The sequence below is a fragment of the Cololabis saira genome, chromosome 14 (genome assembly GCF_033807715.1).
Source record: "Cololabis saira isolate AMF1-May2022 chromosome 14, fColSai1.1, whole genome shotgun sequence".
NCBI classification, from domain to species: Eukaryota; Metazoa; Chordata; class Actinopteri; order Beloniformes; family Belonidae; genus Cololabis; species Cololabis saira.
In genome coordinates, this window is record NC_084600.1 from 13859506 (window position 1) to 13879149 (window position 19644).

The 19644-nt window shown below is 45.8% G+C and overlaps 1 protein-coding gene across 1 annotated transcript in view; it reads left to right on the top strand.

Moving 5' to 3' along the window:
• LOC133460278 (V-set and immunoglobulin domain-containing protein 10-like 2) overlaps window positions 1-19644 on the top strand; it is a 35850-nt gene that overhangs the window by 10354 nt on the left and 5852 nt on the right. The window contains 4 exon segments of the mRNA XM_061740874.1: window positions 10840-11115; window positions 13249-13515; window positions 17141-17398; window positions 18494-18784. Of these exon segments, the coding sequence (XP_061596858.1) occupies window positions 10840-11115; window positions 13249-13515; window positions 17141-17398; window positions 18494-18784 (1092 nt within the window).

A 19644-nucleotide genomic window follows, 5' to 3' on the forward strand; every position in this document is an offset into this window, starting at 1 on the left:
CCGGGTTCAGCATGTTGGGCCCGTTTGACCTCTGCCTCGATGTTCATCGTGACCACCCCTATGACACGAGAAGCAGGGATAATGGGCTCAGGCTCGGACGAGGACTTCTCAGGTGCGTGGAGTCGGGACAAAGCATCAGCCTTAGTGTTACTGGAGCCAGGTCTGTAGGTAAGGATATAGTTGAACCTATCCAGGAACTGTGCCCATCTTGCCTGACGAGAGTTAAGGCGCTTGGCAGCCCGGATGAAGGTTAGATTCTTGTGATCAGACCAGACAACTGTGGGCTCCTCCACGCCCTCAAGCCAGTGGCGCCATTCCTCAAAGGCTGCCACCACGGCTAGCAGCTCTCTATTCCCGATATCGTAGTTCCCCTCTGCTGAACTAAACCGACGGGAGAAGAAAGCACAGGGGTGTAGCTTCTGGTCCTCTGCTGACCGTTGGGACAAGACAGCCCCTATGCCTACCTCTGAAGCGTCTACCTCCACTATGAAAGGCCTGGAGGGGTCAGGATGGAGGAGGACTGGGGCTGTGGTGAAGTGCTTCTTGAGGGCAGCAAAGGCGGCGTCGGCAGAAGGTGTCCAGATGTAGGGACGTTGAGTAGAGGTGAGTTGAGTAAGGGGGGCAGCTATGCGGCTGTAGTTCCGAATAAAACGGCGATAGAAGTTTGCAAATCCTAGGAAACCTTGGAGTTGTCTGCGGGTGGTGGGTTGAGGCCAGTCGACGACTGCTTGAACCTTGCGGGGGTCAGGACGAATGCAGCCATCCTCAACAATGAGTCCTAGGAACTCCACAGAAGGTGAGTGAAAGACACACTTCTCAGCCTTAATGAAAAGGCGGTTCTCCAAGAGGCGTTGAATGACCATGCGGACATGCTGGACATGTTCCTGGAGGCCCCGGGAGAACACAAGGATGTCATCCAGGTAGAGGACCACGAATACCTCTAGCATGTCCCTGAGCACGTCATTCATAAGAGCCTGGAAGACTGCGGGTGCGTTGGTGAGTCCAAAGGGCATGACCAAATATTCGTAGTGTCCACGGGGGGTTTTGAAGGCGGTCTTCCACTCATCCCCCTCACGGATACGCACAAGGTGGTACGCATTCCGGAGGTCCAACTTGGTGAAGATGGTAGCACCAACGAGGGGTTCGAAGTTGGAGCTCATGAGGGGGAGAGGGTATTTGTTCTTGATTGTGATGTTGTTGAGCTGCCGGTAGTCTATGCAGGGCCTCAGATCCCCACCCTTCTTCTTGACGAAAAAGAACCCTGCTCCCACCGGAGATGTGGAAGGGCGAATAAGACCCTCAGCCAGACAGTCATTTATGTAACGGTCCATAGCCCCCTTCTCAGGTAGAGAGAGATTGTAGAGGCGACTCACTGGAAGTTGGGCGTCAGGACGGAGCTCAATGGCACAGTCATAAGGTCGGTGGGGAGGAAGGGTGCAGGCGCGTTCCTTACTGAAGGCCACTGCCAAGTCGTGGTACTCAGCGGGAACCTTGGTGAGATCAGGAGGAACAGGACTGGGCCGCTTAACCGGGGAAGGCGTCTGGGCGGACCGAAGGCAGCGGGCATGGCAGGGAATGCTCCAGCTGAGAATGCGGCCCGAGCTCCAACAGACGTGAGGGGTGTGGAGCTCCAGCCAAGGTCTGCCTAAGATGAATGGCATATCAGGAGAGTTGATAATGTAGGGGCGGATGTCTTCCACATGGTTACCAGAGACCGTAAGGGTGAGTGAGTCGCACCGGTGGGTGACGGGCCCCATAGGGTGTCCATCCAGAGCGAATGCTGAGAGTGACCTCTCCAGAGGTGCAATGGGGAGACCCACCTCCATGGCGTAGCGATGGTCAATAAAGCTCTCATCAGCCCCAGAGTCGATCAGCGCCGGAGTGGTGAGCGTCCCTCCCTGCCAGGCAAGAGTGACAATGAACCTGGCCTTACTGGAGAGGGACTGGGGGTTAACCAAGCGGCTCACTCGGAACCCCCGAGCGGGTGAGCCCTGTCTTTTGACTGCCGAGCTGAGGAGGCTCTGGAAGACAGGATTGGGCATGAGTCAACAGAGTGTGCGGAGCTAGCACAATACATGCAGAGCCCCTGTAGTCTCCGGTGCTCACGTTCTGCAGGAGTCAAGCGAGCTCGTCCCAACTGCATAGGCTCCTCTTCCGCAGCAGAAGTTGAAGAAGTTGAAGGGGAGACCTGGACAGGCCGTTCAAAGCTGACCGGAGGCGGAGCGAGTGGCCTGGGTACATTACGACTGTGGTGAGCCCTCTCTCGCTTGCGCTCCCGGTGACGTTCATCAAGAGAAATGGAGAGGGAGATAAGCTTGTTCAAGGTACTAAGCCTCTCTCTACCGGCTAAGGCGTCCTTCACAGGCTCTGCCAAGCCCCGCCGGAAAGCACTGAATAATGCGGCCTCGTTCCATTTGCAGCGAGCTGCAAGGATGCGAAATTCTGTGGCATACTCTGCCACAGAGACAGAACCCTGCTGGAGGGCGGAAAGAGCTGAATCGGCATCCTGCCCATGGACATCATGATCGAAAACAGTCCTAAATTCCTCAATAAAGGCTGCATAGTCTTGCATATAGGGTGCAGAGCCCTCTCGACTAGCCATAACCCACCGACGAGCCTGCCCCGTGGTCAGATTAGCAATGTAAGCTATGCGAGCAGTGGCAGTGGAATACATGCTAGGTTGTAGATCAAAAACGTATTCACACTGCATTATGAACTCCCGACAGAGAGCGAATGACCCATCGTAGAGAGCCGGAGCGACAAGATGGGGCTCCCGTGGTGGAGGCGTGTCTGGCTCAGGGACTAAGTTGGGCCTGGGCGCTGGAATCGGAGGAGCGGTCTGTGCTATGAGAGCGGCGACCTGGTCAGTGAGGGCCTGGACTGAGGTGGCGAGACGGCTGACCTGGGTCTGCTGGGAAGAGGCCTGGGCCTGCTGAGCACTTAAAACCGCTTGGAGATCAGTCTTCATGTTTGCAATGACCGTAGAGGCCTCGGATAGCAGACGAGAGTGTTGAGCCAATTTAGCCTCCTGGGCCTGAAGCGGGGTCAAGGGCGGAGTCCTATCCGTCATGCTGGCTGGGTCAGTTTGGCCAGAGCTTACTGTTATGGCTAGTGAGTGTGACCCAAGCGCACAGCAACGAGGAGACGTAAGCTTGGTGAAGCCCGTGGGCTTATTTATTTAAGAGGCCAAAAGCAGTGATGAGGAGGTTGGAGTGGGGTGTGGGCTCCGCAGGTGACCGCAGCTCAGCGTAGAAATCCAGAGAACTGAGGAGAAGAGAAGAACGGGGTCAGTGGTGAAAAAACCACAGCAGGAGAAAAACAAAGGCTGCAACTGCATGAAGCTAACAGCTTAGCAATAGCTGTGAGGCTAAATAGTTCTGCTACAACTTTAGAGAGCTAAACTGTAGGCTGGCCTGTAGTACTTTACCATACGTGTAGACAGGTGAAGCTCTGGCGAGGAATGAAGTGCAGACTGGGTCTTTATACTGGCAGTGGTTGATTGTAGATGGCAGGCTGGTGTGAAGATTGGTGAGGGACATCAGGTGTGCTGGGCTGAGCCATGGAGCAATCAGTGAGGGGGGAGGGGTGGATGTGAAGGTGAAGAGGAGCGAGCCGTAACATGGTCCACTGTATCAAAGGCTTTGGATAGGTCAATAAAAAGGGCTGCACAGTACTGCTTGTTGTCTAAAAATTCAATAAAATCATTGACTACCTTTAGAGCCGCTGTCACTGTACTATGCTTTTTTCGAAACCCTCATTGGAAATCAGATAGGATGTCACTTGAAGACAAGAACTCCTTGAGCTGTTCACTTACAAGAGATTCTAAAACCTTCACCAGGGCGGACAACTTAGAAATCGGCCTGTAGTTATTTAAAACAGTAGGGTCTCCGCCTTTTAACAGGGGAAGAACAAAAGCAGATTTCCATATGTGGGGGATTTCACCTGTATCCAACGAGAGATTAAATAGTTGAGTCAAAGGAGGAGCAATACAGTCCGCCGCTAGCTTTAAGAAGTAAGGTTCCATTTTATCAGGGCCGGCTGATTTGCTAATATCTAAAAGTTTGAGGGCTTTGCACACCTCTGGGGTTGTAAATGGGCTAAAAGAAAAGGCTTGATCCACTGCGACATGATATAAAGTGAGAGAGATATAAAGAGAAGGAGGAAAGCAACCAAATTCTGCAGTGTCTGTACAGCCGCCCGGATGAGCCGTCCAGTGTGATGTGACTTCTACGAGCCGTTCAGATTCTGCTCCCTTTCGTCACGTAACCAAAATGTGATTTACATAGGTTGGCCTCCGATGCGTGAAACCACGCCCACAACTAACTCCGCCGGCCGGAGCTTCCACCATTTTTCCGTAGCGGTGTATCGCGTCATTCAGGCAGCCAATCAGCACAGAGCCTCATTATCATAGCCCCGCCCACTCAGAATCCCGCATAGATAATGAGGTTAGAGAATGGGAAGATAAAGACATGGCTCAGAGGCTGAATTTCTAATTTATTTAGCAAAAACAAAAAACAAAACAAAAACAAAATCAAAAGCTTGTTTTTAAGACATTTAAGGCCTGTTTAAAATAGGTATTACATGCCATAATAGGTCCCCTTTAAATACAGTTCAATAAACGTAAATGTTATTGTGTGACACAGAATAACAGTTTTGTTTGATGAAAACTCGCCCAAGTGGTCCGTTCTTTTGTGAAAACTTCTTTTTGCTCTTTTTATGTTTAAGAATATACTGTGACATTTCTAACTTCCCTTAAATTTCCACCCAACCTGCTCAACTTCCCTCAGCAGATCAAACAAATAAAAGCTAAAAGAGGCATTTTGTGAATACAACAAAACATCTGTGAGCTTCAGCTCTCGTCTATATTCATGTTGTTCCTCTTCCTCAGTCGGTCCAGACGCTCCTCAGATCGTCGTGACTCCGTCCAGAACAGCAGAGCGAGGATACTCGGCTCTGGAGGGAGAGACTGTTTCTCTGCTGTGTCAGGCCCAGTCCAACCCGGCCAGCCGGTACCTCTGGTTCTACAACAACTCCCAGGTCCACACCGGACCCCAGTACACCATCACAGAGATCCTCCGCCTGCACACCGGAGACTACAGGTGCCTGGCGGAGAACTCCTACCTGAACACCAGCACCATGGAAACCATCAGCCTGACCGTCTACTGTGAGTGATGACCTGATGACCTGATGATGATGATGATGTTGATGAGGGGGATGATGATGATGATGATGATGATGATGATGATGATGCCGCCCTAGAGCCGTCACAGCCCATAATTCAGGGGCTGTCACCGTCATAAAACCTCCACATGCCAGTCCTGATGCACATAACACAAAGTGAAATGAAATTATCTCATAATAGAGGTCTCGCATTGCACAGGAAGCCTTAATTCTTGTCCTGACTAGCGTCATAGAGCTGCTTAAGTTTAAAAGAATGAGATGTGCTAAAATAAAGTCAGATTTGATGTTATTTTCATTCCAGTACAAAGTATGAGACAAATCAAATCTGATATTTAACGGAGAACTGGTTTTCAGACAGCAGTAGGTCACGTGACCTAATGCTTTTTACAGTCTACGGCAGGGGTCACCAACCCTGGTCCTCGAGGGCTGGTGTCCTGCATGTTTTAGATGTTTCCCTGCTTTAACACACCTGATTTTAATTAATCATCGTCACCAGCTTGTCATCAAAGTCTGGATAGTTCTGTTAATGACACAGTCACTTGTATCATGGTGCAATGAAGCAGGGAAACATCTAAAGCCTGCAGGGACACCGGCCCTCGAGGACCAGGGTTGGTGACCCCTGGTCTACGGGGCTGAATCGTCAACACGCTTGTGGTATGTCTCCCCCGTGTGGTCAGATGTGGTACTGCAACATACACTGGCTTTAAATACAGATCTCAAAATAGTAAATTAAATCAGACTTTAGTCAAAATTAATTCACAGAAACATATTTGATTATTATGCAGGGAGACGTCAACATCGCCATGGAGACTAACATGTAATTTAGTCATTTTATTCAACAGTCAAGACAATGGTTTTAGTCAGATCTGTTGCAGACATGATGAAACGGTTATTATGGTTATCTACTCGTAATCTTGTTCTTGTAGACCCCCCCGGCGGCTCCCCATCCTGCTCCGTGGAGCCGGCTCTGAACCACACCTCCCTGAGGCTGCTCTGCTCCTGGCCCGGCGGCGCCCCCCCACCTTTCCTCCACTGGTCAGGTGAGCTGATACCTGCAGGTCGGGGTCAGGACGACACACGGCAGCAAACACATCAACTCTCTAACGTCCTGCTGCCCGTTGGAGGCCTGAGTCCTGCTAGCAGTTCATTCACCTGCCGAGGTTCCCACCCCGCCCTCGAGCAAGTAACCGAGTGCACCACACACATAAGTAAGGATGAGGTAGAGTCACATCGGGGGGTGAGGCGGCACGGCCGACTTTATTTTTTAAAAGGTTTCACCTTTTAACCCCCAGATCTTCCCTCCGCGGAGCCGCAGTGTTTCGCCAACGTGACCAACAACAAGCAGCACGTGATCCTGTCCTGCTCCTGGCATGGAGGGGCCCCTAAGGCTCTACTGTGGTGGGGGGCCCCCGCTGGTCTGAGCGACGGGGGGGGAGAAGACTTCAGCACCCTGGTTCTCAACTACAGCACCTTCCACTTCGGGGAACCTTACACCTGCCACGCCAAGCACCCCCTTCTGGTCCAGACCAGGACCTGCAGCCTCACACTCGGTCGGTGCACGGGAAGGAGTCCGTGTGATGTGTGCATGAAATACTGTGCTATTTGTTACATGCAGAGACACCCGTGTGTGTGTGTGTGTGTGTATATATATATATATATATATATATATATATATATATATATATATATTTAGTCAGACACCAGTTGTGCAAGTTCTTCCACTTAAAAAGATAAGAGAGGCCTGTAATTTTTATCACAGGTATATCTAAACTATGAGAGACAAAATGAAAAAAAAGAAATACAGAAAACCACATTGTCTGATTTTTAAAGAATGTATTTGCAAATTATAGTGGAAAAAAGTATTTGGTCGATAACAAAAGTTCATCTCAATACCTTGTTTTATACCACGGTCTGTGTGAATACTCGATTCTGATTGGCTTGCAGGTGTACATTAAAAGTGATAACCTACACCTAGACAACAAGTTCTGTCAAATTTCCTGATATCTTTAATATCATTGCGCTGGATCAACTGCCAGGTGGTAACCACGGCAACGGAGATTCAGAGAAGAGCCGGCTACCGCAGGACGGCGACATGAGTTATTTTATCATTTCTTTTAATTTATTTGATGAATTTAACAATTTTGATGACTGGAGTGAAGGAGAGGAGAGAAAAGAAAATAGTAGGGGCACGGTGGCACAGCTGGTAGTGCAGCCGTCTCACAGCAAGTGGGGGTGCAGGGGTTGGCGAAAGGGCCTTTCTGTGTGGAGTTTGCATGTTCTCCGGGGTTGGTAGAGGGGAGCAATGCCCAGGACTGTCACTTAGGTAGAGCACTGGGTGATGAAAATGGGGAAAAAAATGGGGATAAAAATATTTAGAAAAAAAAAAAAAGCCGAGCGAAGCTGAGCTAGAAGACTAGAATATTTCCTGTTGCTAAGTCGTATCTCAGGTCTGTCCTAGTTACTGGAGAAACAACACTGTGTCTGTTGCATAAGGACCATATGGGACGGTAGTGATTGTTCCAGGTATTAGTCAAACCCTCAGGTGTTACCAAGGAAACTGAGTAATGGCTTGTTAAAAAACTGTATAACTTACCAGGTTACAACGGCTGCAGACCAAAAAAAACTGCAACCATGCGAAGCCAAAGTGAAACGGTCAAAAAACTGTGTGCTCACCGCCGGCAACCAGCACACCTGCCCATGATCAGCCTCACCTTTATAAACCTATTCCCTGGCTCCATACACCACCTACAGTGCAACAATGGCACTACAATTCACATACCCCTGTTATTCAATGGGAAGAACAACACAATAGAAATTGGCTCTAACAGTAGGTGACCAAATACTTATTTTACCCAGGAATTTACCAATTCATTCAGTAAAAATCCTACAATGTGATTTCCTGGATTCTTTCCCCCCATTCTGTCTCTCATAGTTGAAGTGAACCTATGAAAATGACAGGCCTCTCTCATCTTTTTAAGTGGGAGAACTTGCACAATTGGTGTCTGACTAAATCATTTTGTTTCCCACTGTATCTTAACAACAGCCGCTGTTCAAATAGCCAGGCAGGGTGGAGAGGTTGATTGGGCACAGGTGTGCCCAATCAGCAGAACCAGGTACACCTGTGTGCTGCTCCCGCAGACCACGCCCAATCCTCCACCCTGCCACCGAGAGATATTTAAATGAATCTGCTGAACATTTCTCACGACATGAACTAAATATGGCTCTGAGTGTCTCGGCTGGACCGAACACATTATCCTGCTGTAGTGTGTTCTACTGGATAATACGTGGATATATTACCCAGAGTAAATGGATGCTGCCCCCCCCCCCCGAGATGGGAGAAGCAGGCCGGAGTATCGGCACGTATGATAAGTAATGTGATTGTACGACGGGATAAGCAGCACGATTCATTCAGCCAACTACAAAAGGCCCACTTAGACAGATCAATACCAGTTTAAGCATACATCACATTCAGAATATTTACACTCACTTGTCAGACAGTGACCCCCCCCCCACCCCACTGTTGCAGGACTGATACTAATATATTGTTTCGTTAAGGAGGAAAAACACTTGTAGAAAATTAAGGTTTATGATCCATAGCTGCTTTGTTAAACCGTTTAAAACATCAATGTATAACGAGCAGTGCACCGTAGAAAATCACTGTTTCTGTTTGGATTTGAAGGATATAACTTTTTATCACTGAGGAAGCTAAGTAGGATAAAAACAAATAAGGAATACAGTTAGATCAATATTTACTGTACTACATTACACACCAGAATGCCAGAGTTTGAGCAGGACGGCTTTCATCCGTCACGCCTCATGCATTCACGGTGAATAAGAAGCTGCAAAGTCAACAGGACAGCACGGCTGGTTTAACCCGAGTAAGATGAAAAGCGTGCGTGATACTGCTGTAGCTACAACTCAATCAACACTGGCGGCTGCTGCTAAAAATCTTTGGGGGGCCCAATTTACATACATACATCGGGGTGTAACGGTGCACAGAAGTCACGGTTAAGTACAAGCTTGGAACAATGGGGAAAAAAGAAAGATAGAAAATAATATTTCGGTCCTTTAATTTTGAACAATGTAAACATCCAACAATGGCTTATTGGTCATAAGTTTTAGTGAAGCAGTTCAGTTCTGCTGCAGAGGAAAAAGAAAACTGAACATAAAGTAGGGGTTTAACATTTCAACAAGTCCACTGTTATTTTATATTGTTTTTTTCTTCCTGGTTTGGGTTCAGTTTATTTTTACACATTAGAAAGAAGAAAAACATGAACATTTCCATTGTTCTGTCTGGAATTTATATTATTTGATAAGATAACGTTCCTTTCTTTCAGATATTTGATCAACAAATATTTCAAAAGCCAGTGTTATTTAACCTATTTAAAACAAACATAAAAATCTGGTTTGTGTAGTTCAGTTTGATTTTCTAACTTAGACGGGAAATGAATTGTCCAATCACATTAGATTAAAACAACGTACGAGTCACGATACTGATAACTGATCCGTTGCTGATAATTGAGTTTCTGGGACGCATGTTTTTTATTTTATTATTATTTCTTTTTTTTCTTCTCTTGATTTGATGGGGGCGGCGCCCTAGCACCCTCTACTGACCAGCCGCAACTGCAATCAACCCCTGTCAATCAATATCAATCAATCAATGTCTGTTCAGCCGCTGATTGTCAGAAATACAAAAGAAAGAAGAGTTGCAGTGTTAAAACAGTCTTTGTCTTGGATACAGTCCCCGTGAGCCAGCCACGGCTCACGACGAGCGACGCGTCTCCCCTGGAGGGGTCAAAGGTGTTGATGGGCTGCAGGGTGGAGAACGGGACAGAACCGGTCCGGTACGCGTGGCGCCATCAAACCAGCGGCGGCGCCATCACAACCGTAGCAGAGGGAAGCAGCGACCTCCTAAATTTCTCACTTGCAGAGGTCAATTTTCGGTGAGATTTAGGGGCACTAAATTGTGGAATGATTTTTCCCACTTGGAAAAGAGCTCGTCCTCTCTGAAATATTACAAAAGACGTTTGAAGGACCACTTGACTGCTGTTTTGTAACCGTTTTCCCAATGAATTGTTGTTCATGTATCCATGTTCTTTTTGTTTTTTTTTGTTTTTTTGTTTTTTTTTGTGTTTCACTCATAGTGACATGTACCATCTTATTTGCTCAGGAGTCAATATAATATAAGTTGTAAAAACAATATCCCAGGCACACTCACACACATTTATTTTTTGTCTTTATTCTTTATTATTTATATATTGCATTAGTAGTTTGCCATCACTTTTGTGTAGTTTTACTTTCTGTTTTTTGTATGTTAATCTTGACATGAAATTTGAATATCTTCGGTGGAGGCTTCAAATAAGCCCATTGGGTTTTTTGCCTCTTCCTGCACCTATAGTGTTTATCATTGATATTTCCTGTATATTTTAAAAAAAAACTGTGCAAAACAATGAACTAAACTAAACTCCTCACCATCTCCAGGGTGAAGCGCAGCCACACGGGCTGGTACCGCTGTGAGGCCAGCAACGCCGTCAACACCGCCCGCTCCGAGCCGCTCTGGCTGGACGCCGTCTGTGAGTATTATGGGATGACACGATGAGAGAAGAGGTCATGATGTGACAACTTGGATAACCGTCGACTGATGCTGCGTCTCCCCAGTCGGTCCAGACGCTCCTCAGATGGTCGTGACTCCGTCCAGAACAGCAGAGCGAGGATACTCGGCTCTGGAGGGAGAGACTGTTTCTCTGCTGTGTCAGGCCCAGTCCAACCCGGCCAGCCGGTACCTCTGGTTCTACAACAACTCCCAGGTCCACACCGGACCCCAGTACACCATCAAAGAGATCCTCCGCCTGCACACCGGAGACTACGCCTGCCTGGCCCAGAACACCCACCTGAACACCCGCTCCAGGAAAACCATCCGCCTGACCGTCTACTGTGAGTGATGACCTTCACTCAGCCTGAGCTCTTCTGACTAAAGTGGTCGTGTCTAATTCACTTTTAATCGTAATTAAAGGAGCATGAGGCAGGATTGAGGCAGGATTTATTAAAAAAAAATTCGTATACGTTTTAAGTTTTCTAGTAATAATGTCAGATGAAGCGTTCCAAACCAAAAAGAATGAGCCCTCTAGTCGTATCTCTCATTTGCCTTGAACAGGCTGTGTGCTGCAAAATGTGCTGCAATTGTGGGGCCGAATTTCCCGCGCTGTCCCGCGGATGTGACGTCACATGACGCTGCATGCGCGTTCTCCCCGTTCTCCCGTGCCGGCTTCACTGTTGGCTGCAGTACCCCCGACTGCCATCGTGGAGAAGGGTGGCGCTAGAGAGTCTAATTTCTTAAAAGGAGCCTCAAGCTCCTTTAAATCCAAATCTCTTGAACAGGATTCCCTTAGAAAGTCCTGACTTTGGTTTAGTTTTGTGCCCGTGAAAACTAAAATGGTTCTTTTTTCAGACTGAAAAAAGCTCTTATATGCTTAACTTTGGGCCGTGTCCTTCGGTATCTATCTATCCATCCATCCATCCATCCATCCATCCATCCATCCATCCATCCATCTATCTATCTATGTTACAGGGGGCGTGGCTTATTACTTAGGGGCAGTTTATGGGCGGGGCTTAAACATGGTGCACTTCACGTGGGCAGTTTTCAGAAGGATCTTTGGTTGTGTTATCGGATCTTTAGCTTCACCCTGCAATGGAAGAGACAGAACTAACAGCTCATGAAGATAAATGCTTTAAAAAAAAACAGTCAAGTCTAGCTATTGCCAGCATATGTGCTTTTCACCAAAGCTTCTGTCCTCCTTATCATTTTTGATGCATCATTGTTTTCAGTCCTCTTCCAGTTTAAGTTTACTCTCTTCTTTCTTTTCATCTTTTTTTTTAAGCGAGACGATGTAAATATCCTAAATTCTTCTCAAACATGATATATAGATAGATGGGTACTTTATTATTCCTGAAGGAAATTTAGGGCAAAAAAAAAACAGTGTTGCTTGGATGAATAGTGCAAAAAAGCAAAGTGATCATGTGCTTTGTGGATAGAGCAATGATTAAAAAAAAAAAAAAAAGAGTACAGGAGATAAATAAATAAATTACCAAATAAATTACAAAAATGACTCTATGGATGGGTGGACAAACCTTGTTAAGCTAATATGTTTTGTAGACTTGTAATCAAGACCACCTAAACTGAGACCAAGACTCTACCAAGACCAGAGTATCAAGACCAAGACTAGTTCAGACCGAGACCAAAAACAAACCTAGTTATTTCCTGATCCTGCGTGATTGTAGAACATCATCCTGGTTCAGCTAGTTTCCATATGAGCTTGTATTCAACTGCAGCACAATAACACAGAGAAGTGGATGATGATGTTGAACTCACTATAAATGTTTCCATCCATCAGCTGAGATCAGATATGTGTGGCGACTGCACTACCGCTATTTACACTATTGGAGGATTGACTCCAGTGCTTTTAAGGATTGACACGACTACTAACTAGTCCCAAAGTCCTCTAACAGAATAACCAGCTCCAACACCCCCCTCCACCTCAGAAAAGTAGTTAATAGTAAATGTTACTGATTTAAATTGTACTTAATTTGGAGATGAAACCTGAATTTTAGATATTAAAGATACAATTATAAATTGAAATTATTTACCGTTATAGTAACAAGATTACACTGAAGAACTGCTGATCACCAGATTCTGTCACCTTGGTGTGCAACGGCATCTCAATTATCCGAGTCCGAGACCTGGAGAGACCGAGACGAGACCAAGAACACAAAAAAGTGGTCTTGAGACCAAAGTCTAATGTTTAGTCAGAGACAGACTGAAGTCATGGCCATGGGAGTAGGCACAAAAGTACTTTAAGGTACTTTGGCAGTTGCTAACAGTTACTTTGTGGATGTTTAGAGGGGTGTGCACACTTACTGAGTCTTCAACCTAAGCTGGTAAATGGAAATGTACTTACTTCCAGACCCATTCAGCTGTTTTCTATTGATGAGTTAGCTGATTGTTTTTTGACCTTGAAGGTCCTTGAAGACCTCACATGACCTCAGCTTTGCACTTGGACATTCCCACAGACCCCCCCGACGGCCACCCCTCCTGCTCCGTGGAGCCGGCTCTGAACCACAGCTCCCTGAGGCTGCTCTGCTCCTGGCCCGGGGGGTTCCCACCCCCCTCCCTGCACTGGACCGGAGACCTGGCACTTGCCGGGCCGGGTCCAGATCCAGATCCAGATCTACACACCCTCCTGCTGCCCTCGGAGAGCCTGATCCCCAACAGCATCTTCACCTGCCGGGGCCACCACCCCGCCCTGGAGGAGCCGGTGGAGTGCAGCACCAGCACATGTGAGTCCAGGAAACAGAGAATATTTACAAATGTATTAAAAAGAGGATGCATGAAGGTTTGCTGCCGTGTTTTTCCTCTTCATTTTCCAATAGACTTACTAGATCCACCAAATCAATTCACAAGCTACTTCCAACCTGATTTCATTCTTTATTTCAATTAAATTCCCAAATTCATCACTTCAATACTAGGTCTGCGAACAATCTCCATCCCACCCTTTTCGGGTCTACTTTTTCCCAATTTTCAGTTAGGTTCAGAGGTTCCTCTTTATTGGAACACCTTACTAGAGTTGTCCCGATCCGATCACGTGATCGGAAATCGGGGCCGATCACGTGATTGCAGACTCGATCCGGACTCGGACGTTATGAGCCGATCAGGAATCGGATATATATATCAGGGTTTCCGTTGTCCGGTAATTGCCGGACTTTGTCCGGTAAAATATGCCGAAGTCCGGTATTTTATAATCTCTCCGGTCAAAATGTCCGGTGAAAATACTCACTGGCGCCGACATCCACGTGTGCGTTGATTTCTGGTTCCGCGTCGCACCGACGCAGAGTCTACAGCGTAGGGTTCGCGGCGACGCGCACCTTACGCCAGACCCTGGACCCTTGGAGCGGCAGCCATCGGTTAGTTTTTTCTTTTTAGATCCGAGGCTTTGCGTAGTTGGTGGCTTCCGCAACTTTCAGGCGCTTTTTCTGCGCAAGCAAGCTTTATAGATGAGGCCCCAGGACTGAAGCGGAGCTGCGGCGCTGACATTATGGTTCCGTGTCGCGGAAGGCTCTGCGTTGGTGTGACGCGGGACCATAAATCAACGCACACATGGAGTAGTGGGCTCGGAGCGGCAGCCATACCGCATGCGCGCAGAGCACGCCTGTTTGTTTTGAAGCTGAAGCAGCCCTATGCTAAAAAAAAAAAAAAAAAGAGAAAAGAAATTTTTTTTATACTGACTTAAGAATGTTCAAGCTGCCTACCTCCTATGTGCTCAGTTTACAGTACACATGTTAAAATATAATAAAAGGGTCATCCTGCATAATTTTCTTTTCTCTTCTTCATTTTTTATTGTTTTATAAAAGTATCGGATCGGGACTCGGTATCGGCAAGTCCTCAAAATCAAAGGACTCGGACTCGGACTCGGGGGCAAAAAAACCTGATCGGGACATCCCTACACCTTACCACACCATATTAGAGAATGCTCGAGTACAAATAATTTCAAAAAACAAATCACATTTTTGCTAGCCAAACTTAGCAAAGCTTAACCATTTATTTTCAGTACTTATTTTCACTACTCTGCACAGCCTCATTAGATTCCTGTTTTAGTTTTCTAGTAATTTAGCTTATTTTCCTTAGTTTTATTATGTTTTACATATTTCTGTAGATATTGTTTGTTTCATTATAGGAGGAACCACTCGACAAGCCCTTATGGGTTTTTTTGATTCCTCCCGCACATTTTCTGTTATATTGTATTTTTCTACAAACTGTTCGGCTGTACTTTTTCTTTTTTGAGATTCATAGTTTTATTATCATTTTTCATCAAGACCAACCGCAAGGATCAACATCACACTAACAGAAAGAGCAACCCCTTAGGAAATTACATCAGCTCAATTCTAAATCCAATGAAAGATAGAATGAAGTAAGATTATAATTAAGTTAGGATTATGTGAAAACAAACAAAAAAATAAAAGTAAAACAGATTAAAGAAGAAAAAAAAAGATAAATAATAAAAATAAATAAATAAAATTGAGATGGTTAACATATATGGCAATGGTACACGAGGTTGAAGGGTTATGTATGAATTGGACTTCTGTCTAATCTCTCAATATAGGTTATCCACTTATTCCATTTTGACATACAGTGGGGAGAACAAGTATTTGATACACTGCCGCTTTTGCAGGTTTTCCCACTTGAAAAGCATGTAGAAGTCTGTCATTTTTATCATAGGTACTCTTCAACTGTGAGTGACAGAATCTAAAAAAAAATCCAGAAGATCACATTGTATGATTTTTAAGTAATTAATTTGCATTTTATTGCATGACATAAGTATTTGATACATCAGAAAAACAGAACTTAATATTTGGTACAGAAAAATTTGTTTGCAATTACAGAGATCAGACGTTTCCTGTAGTTCTTGACCAGGTTTGCACACACTGCAGCAGGGATTTTGGCCCACTCCTCCATACAGATCTTCTCCAGATCCTTCAGGTTTCGGGGCTGTCGCTGGGCAATACGGACTTTCAGCTCCCTCCAAAGATTTTCTATTGGGTTCAGGTCTGGAGACTGGCTAGGCCACTCCAGGACCTTGAAATGCTTCTTACGGAGCCACTCCTTAGTTGCCCTGGCTGTGTGTTGCGGGTCGTTGTCATGCTGGAAGACCCAGCCACGACCCATCTTCAATGCTCTTACTGAGGGAAGGAGGTTGTTGGCCAAGATCTCGCGATACATGGCCCCATCCATCCTCCCCTCAATACGGTGCAGTCGTCCTGTCCCCTTTGCAGAAAAGCATCCCCAAAGAATAATTTTTCCACCTCCATGCTTCACGGTTGGGATGGTGTTCTTGGGGTTGTACTCATCTTTCTTCTTCCTCCAAACACGGCGAATGGAGTTTGGACCAAAAAGCTCTATTTTAGTCTCATCAGACCACATGACCTTCTCCCATTCCTCCTCTGGATCATCCAGATGGTCATTGGCAAACTTCAGACGGGCCTGGACATGTACTGGCTTGAGCAGGGGGACCTTGCGTGCGCTGCAGGATTTTAATCCATGGCGGCGTAGTGTGTTACTAATGGTTTTCTTTGAGACTGTGGTGCCAGCTCTCTTCAGGTCATTGACCAGGTCCTGCCGTGTAGTTCTGGGCTGATCCCTCACCTTCCTCATGATCATTGATGCCCCACCAGGTGAGATTTTGCATGGAGCCCCAGACCGAGGGAGATTGACCGTCATCTTGAACTTCTTCCATTTTCTAATAATTGCGCCAACAGTTGTTGCCTTCTCACCAAGCTGCTTGCCTATTGTCCTGTAGCCCATCCCAGCCTTGTGCAGGTCTACAATTTTATCCCTGATGTCCTTACACAGCTCTCTGGTCTTGGCCATTGTGGAGAGGTTGGAGTTTGTTTGAGTGTGTTGACAGGTGTCTTTTATACAGGTAACGAGTTCAAACAGGTGCAGTTAATACAGGTAATGAATGGAGAACAGGAGGGCTTCTTAAAGAAGAACTAACAGGTCTGTGAGAGCCGGAAGTCTTACTGGTTGACAGGTGATCAAATACTTATGTCATGCAATAAAATGCAAATTAATTACTTAAAAATCATACAATGTGATTTTCTGGATTTTCACAGTTGAAGAGTACATATGATAAAAATTACAGACTTCTACCTGCTTTGCAAGTGGGAAAACCTGCAAAATCGGCAGTGTATCAAATACTTGTTCTCCCCACTGTATATAGGTCTACATTGTTCATAAGTCTGAACGTCAGCTTTTCCAAAGCTGCCAAGTGACCGATCTGGCTCGACCAGAGACTGACAGAGGCCTTCCATTCACATATGATTAGTTTGCGCGTTTGGCTGTACTTTTAAAACCGTTGTATATTTTTATGTGCAAATAAACTAAACTAAACTAAAACTTCTCGTCCAGATGTTCCCGCGTCAGAGCCGGTGTGCTTCGCTTATGTGACCAACGACAAGCAGCATCTGATCCTGTCCTGCTCCTGGAGCGGGGGGGCCCCCAGAGCCCTGCTGTGGTGGGAGGGCCCCGGGGGTCACAGCAAGGCCGGGGAGGAAAGCTCCAACGTCCTGGTCCTGGGCTACGGCGCCGCCCGCAGCGGGGAGCCCTACACCTGCCACGCCCAGCACCCGCTGCTGGCCCGGCCCCAGACCTGCAGGCTCACGCTGGGTCGGTGCTCCGCCTCATCACCGCTCAGACGTGGTGCTGGTTAATCACTGGATGCATCTCTTCCATACTTATGCCGATGACACACAGCTCTATATTTCAGTGTCATCACATGACTACAGTCCCCTACTCTCATTGAGTAATTGTATTCATCAAATCAATGAGTGGATGTGCCAGAATGTTCTCCAGCTAAATACAGAAAAGACAGAGGTGATCATTTTTGGCCTTAAAAATGAAAGGGAAAAGATCAGCGCTCACCTTGGCTCCATGTCATTGACAGCTACAAATCAAGCCAGAAATCTTGGTGTAATTATTGACTCAGACCTGAACTTCAACAGCCATCTAAAGTTTATCACTAAATCTGCCTATTCCCACCTAAAAAACATTGCTAGAATTAAGGGGTTTCTGTCTAAACAAGACATGGAAAAACGTATTCATGCATTCATTTTCAGTAGGTTGGATTATTGCAATGGCATCTTTACAGGCCTTAACAAGAAATCTATCAGGCAGCTGCAGCTGATCCAGAACGCTGCTGTCAGAGTCCTTACAAACACCAGGAAACTGGACCATATTACACCGGTCATGAAATCACTACACTGGCTTCCAGTGAGTCAAAGGATAGAGTTTAAAATCTTACTGCTGGTCTACAAAGACCTGAATGGTCTTGGACCAAAATACATGCTGGATCTGTTAGTTCCTATGAAGCTCCCAGACCCCTGAGGTTCATCTGGATCTGGTTTGTTGTGGTTCCAGAACCAGAACCAGAACCAAGCAAGGTGAGGCAGCGTTCAGTTATTCTGCTCCTCACTGGTGGAACAAACTTCCTGTAGACCTGAGGTCTGCTCCAACTGTAGATCCTTTAAATCAGGTTTACTGAAGCGTACTCCTAAATTAAATACTTACCTGGTGTACTCTACTGCCCTTACTTTTTAATAACTTGTTCTTTTTATTATTTTACCTCTTTTCTTATCATTTTATTTCATTTTATTTGTTATTTAGTGTTTAATTGTGTCTTGCTGCTTTTAATGTTGATGTAAAGCACTTTGAATTACCTTGTGTTGAATTGTGCTATACAAATAAACTTGCCTTGCCTTGCAGAGGCCCCCGTGCTGCTGACGCAACGCCGCCGCGTCTCTGTGTACGAGGGGACGGACGTGCAGCTCACCTGCAACCTGAGAGCCAACTACCTCCCCGCCAGCGACATCACCTGGCTGAACAACCGCGGCTCCGACGTCCGAGACCCGTCCAAGTACACGCTGCTGCAGACGTCTGCGTGGGCCAACCTGACCGTGAGGGACGCGGACGAGACGCAGGACAGCGGCGACTACAGGTGCTCCACCTCTAACGCAGTGGGAGGAGCAGAGGTCAACGTCACCCTGGTGGTCAAGAGTAAGAACCAGCAGATTGTTGTTACATTATCATCGATTATTGTCTATTATCTATTGTTATCTGTTTCTTTCAACTTTTGGCATTTGGGGATTTTTTTTTTTGTTGAAAAAGTAGATGAGAACTACGGAAGAGAATTAGGGCCACGCAGGAGAAAAAATATTTGAGAGGGCATTTTTTTTTATTGTGCACTTCGAGAAAAAAGTCGCAATGTCGAGAAAAATTGAAATACAATTTCAACATTAATTAAAAAAAAAAACATTTTCATTGTTCTGTCTGGAATTTATATTATTTGCAAAAAGATAACGTTCCTTTCTTTCAGATATTTGATCAATAAATATTATTTCAAAAGCAAGTGTTATTTAAAAGGGAGCTATTATGGCATCTAATACCTATTTTAAACAGTCTTTGAATGTCTTAAAAACAAGCTTTTGCTAAATAAATTAGAAATTCAGCCTCTGAGCCATGTCTTTATCATCCCATTAACCTCATAATCTATTATCTTTCTTTTCTTTTTCTCTAAAGTCAGCTCCATCTGAACAATATTCGGCTGCAGCCTCAACAAACGCTAATGAACTTTGCTGCTGGGATGGAAGAGAGTCAGCTTTTATTAATCTAAAAAAAAAAAAACAGTTTTGTCCTTTCAAACTGTATTTAGTAGCCAATCAAGATTAATCTTTGTTCTTTCTTTCAGAATAAAACAATTAAAGAGAGTCAACTCCACTTTTAACGGTGTGATTGTCTCACTTTTGTGACCTTTTGTGATTTCTGCATCAATGAAAACCAAACCACAAGTTCCAAATGGCACAACTACAAATAAAATGACCTTTTAAAAACAGGACCGCTGGCCAGGAACCGTTTCT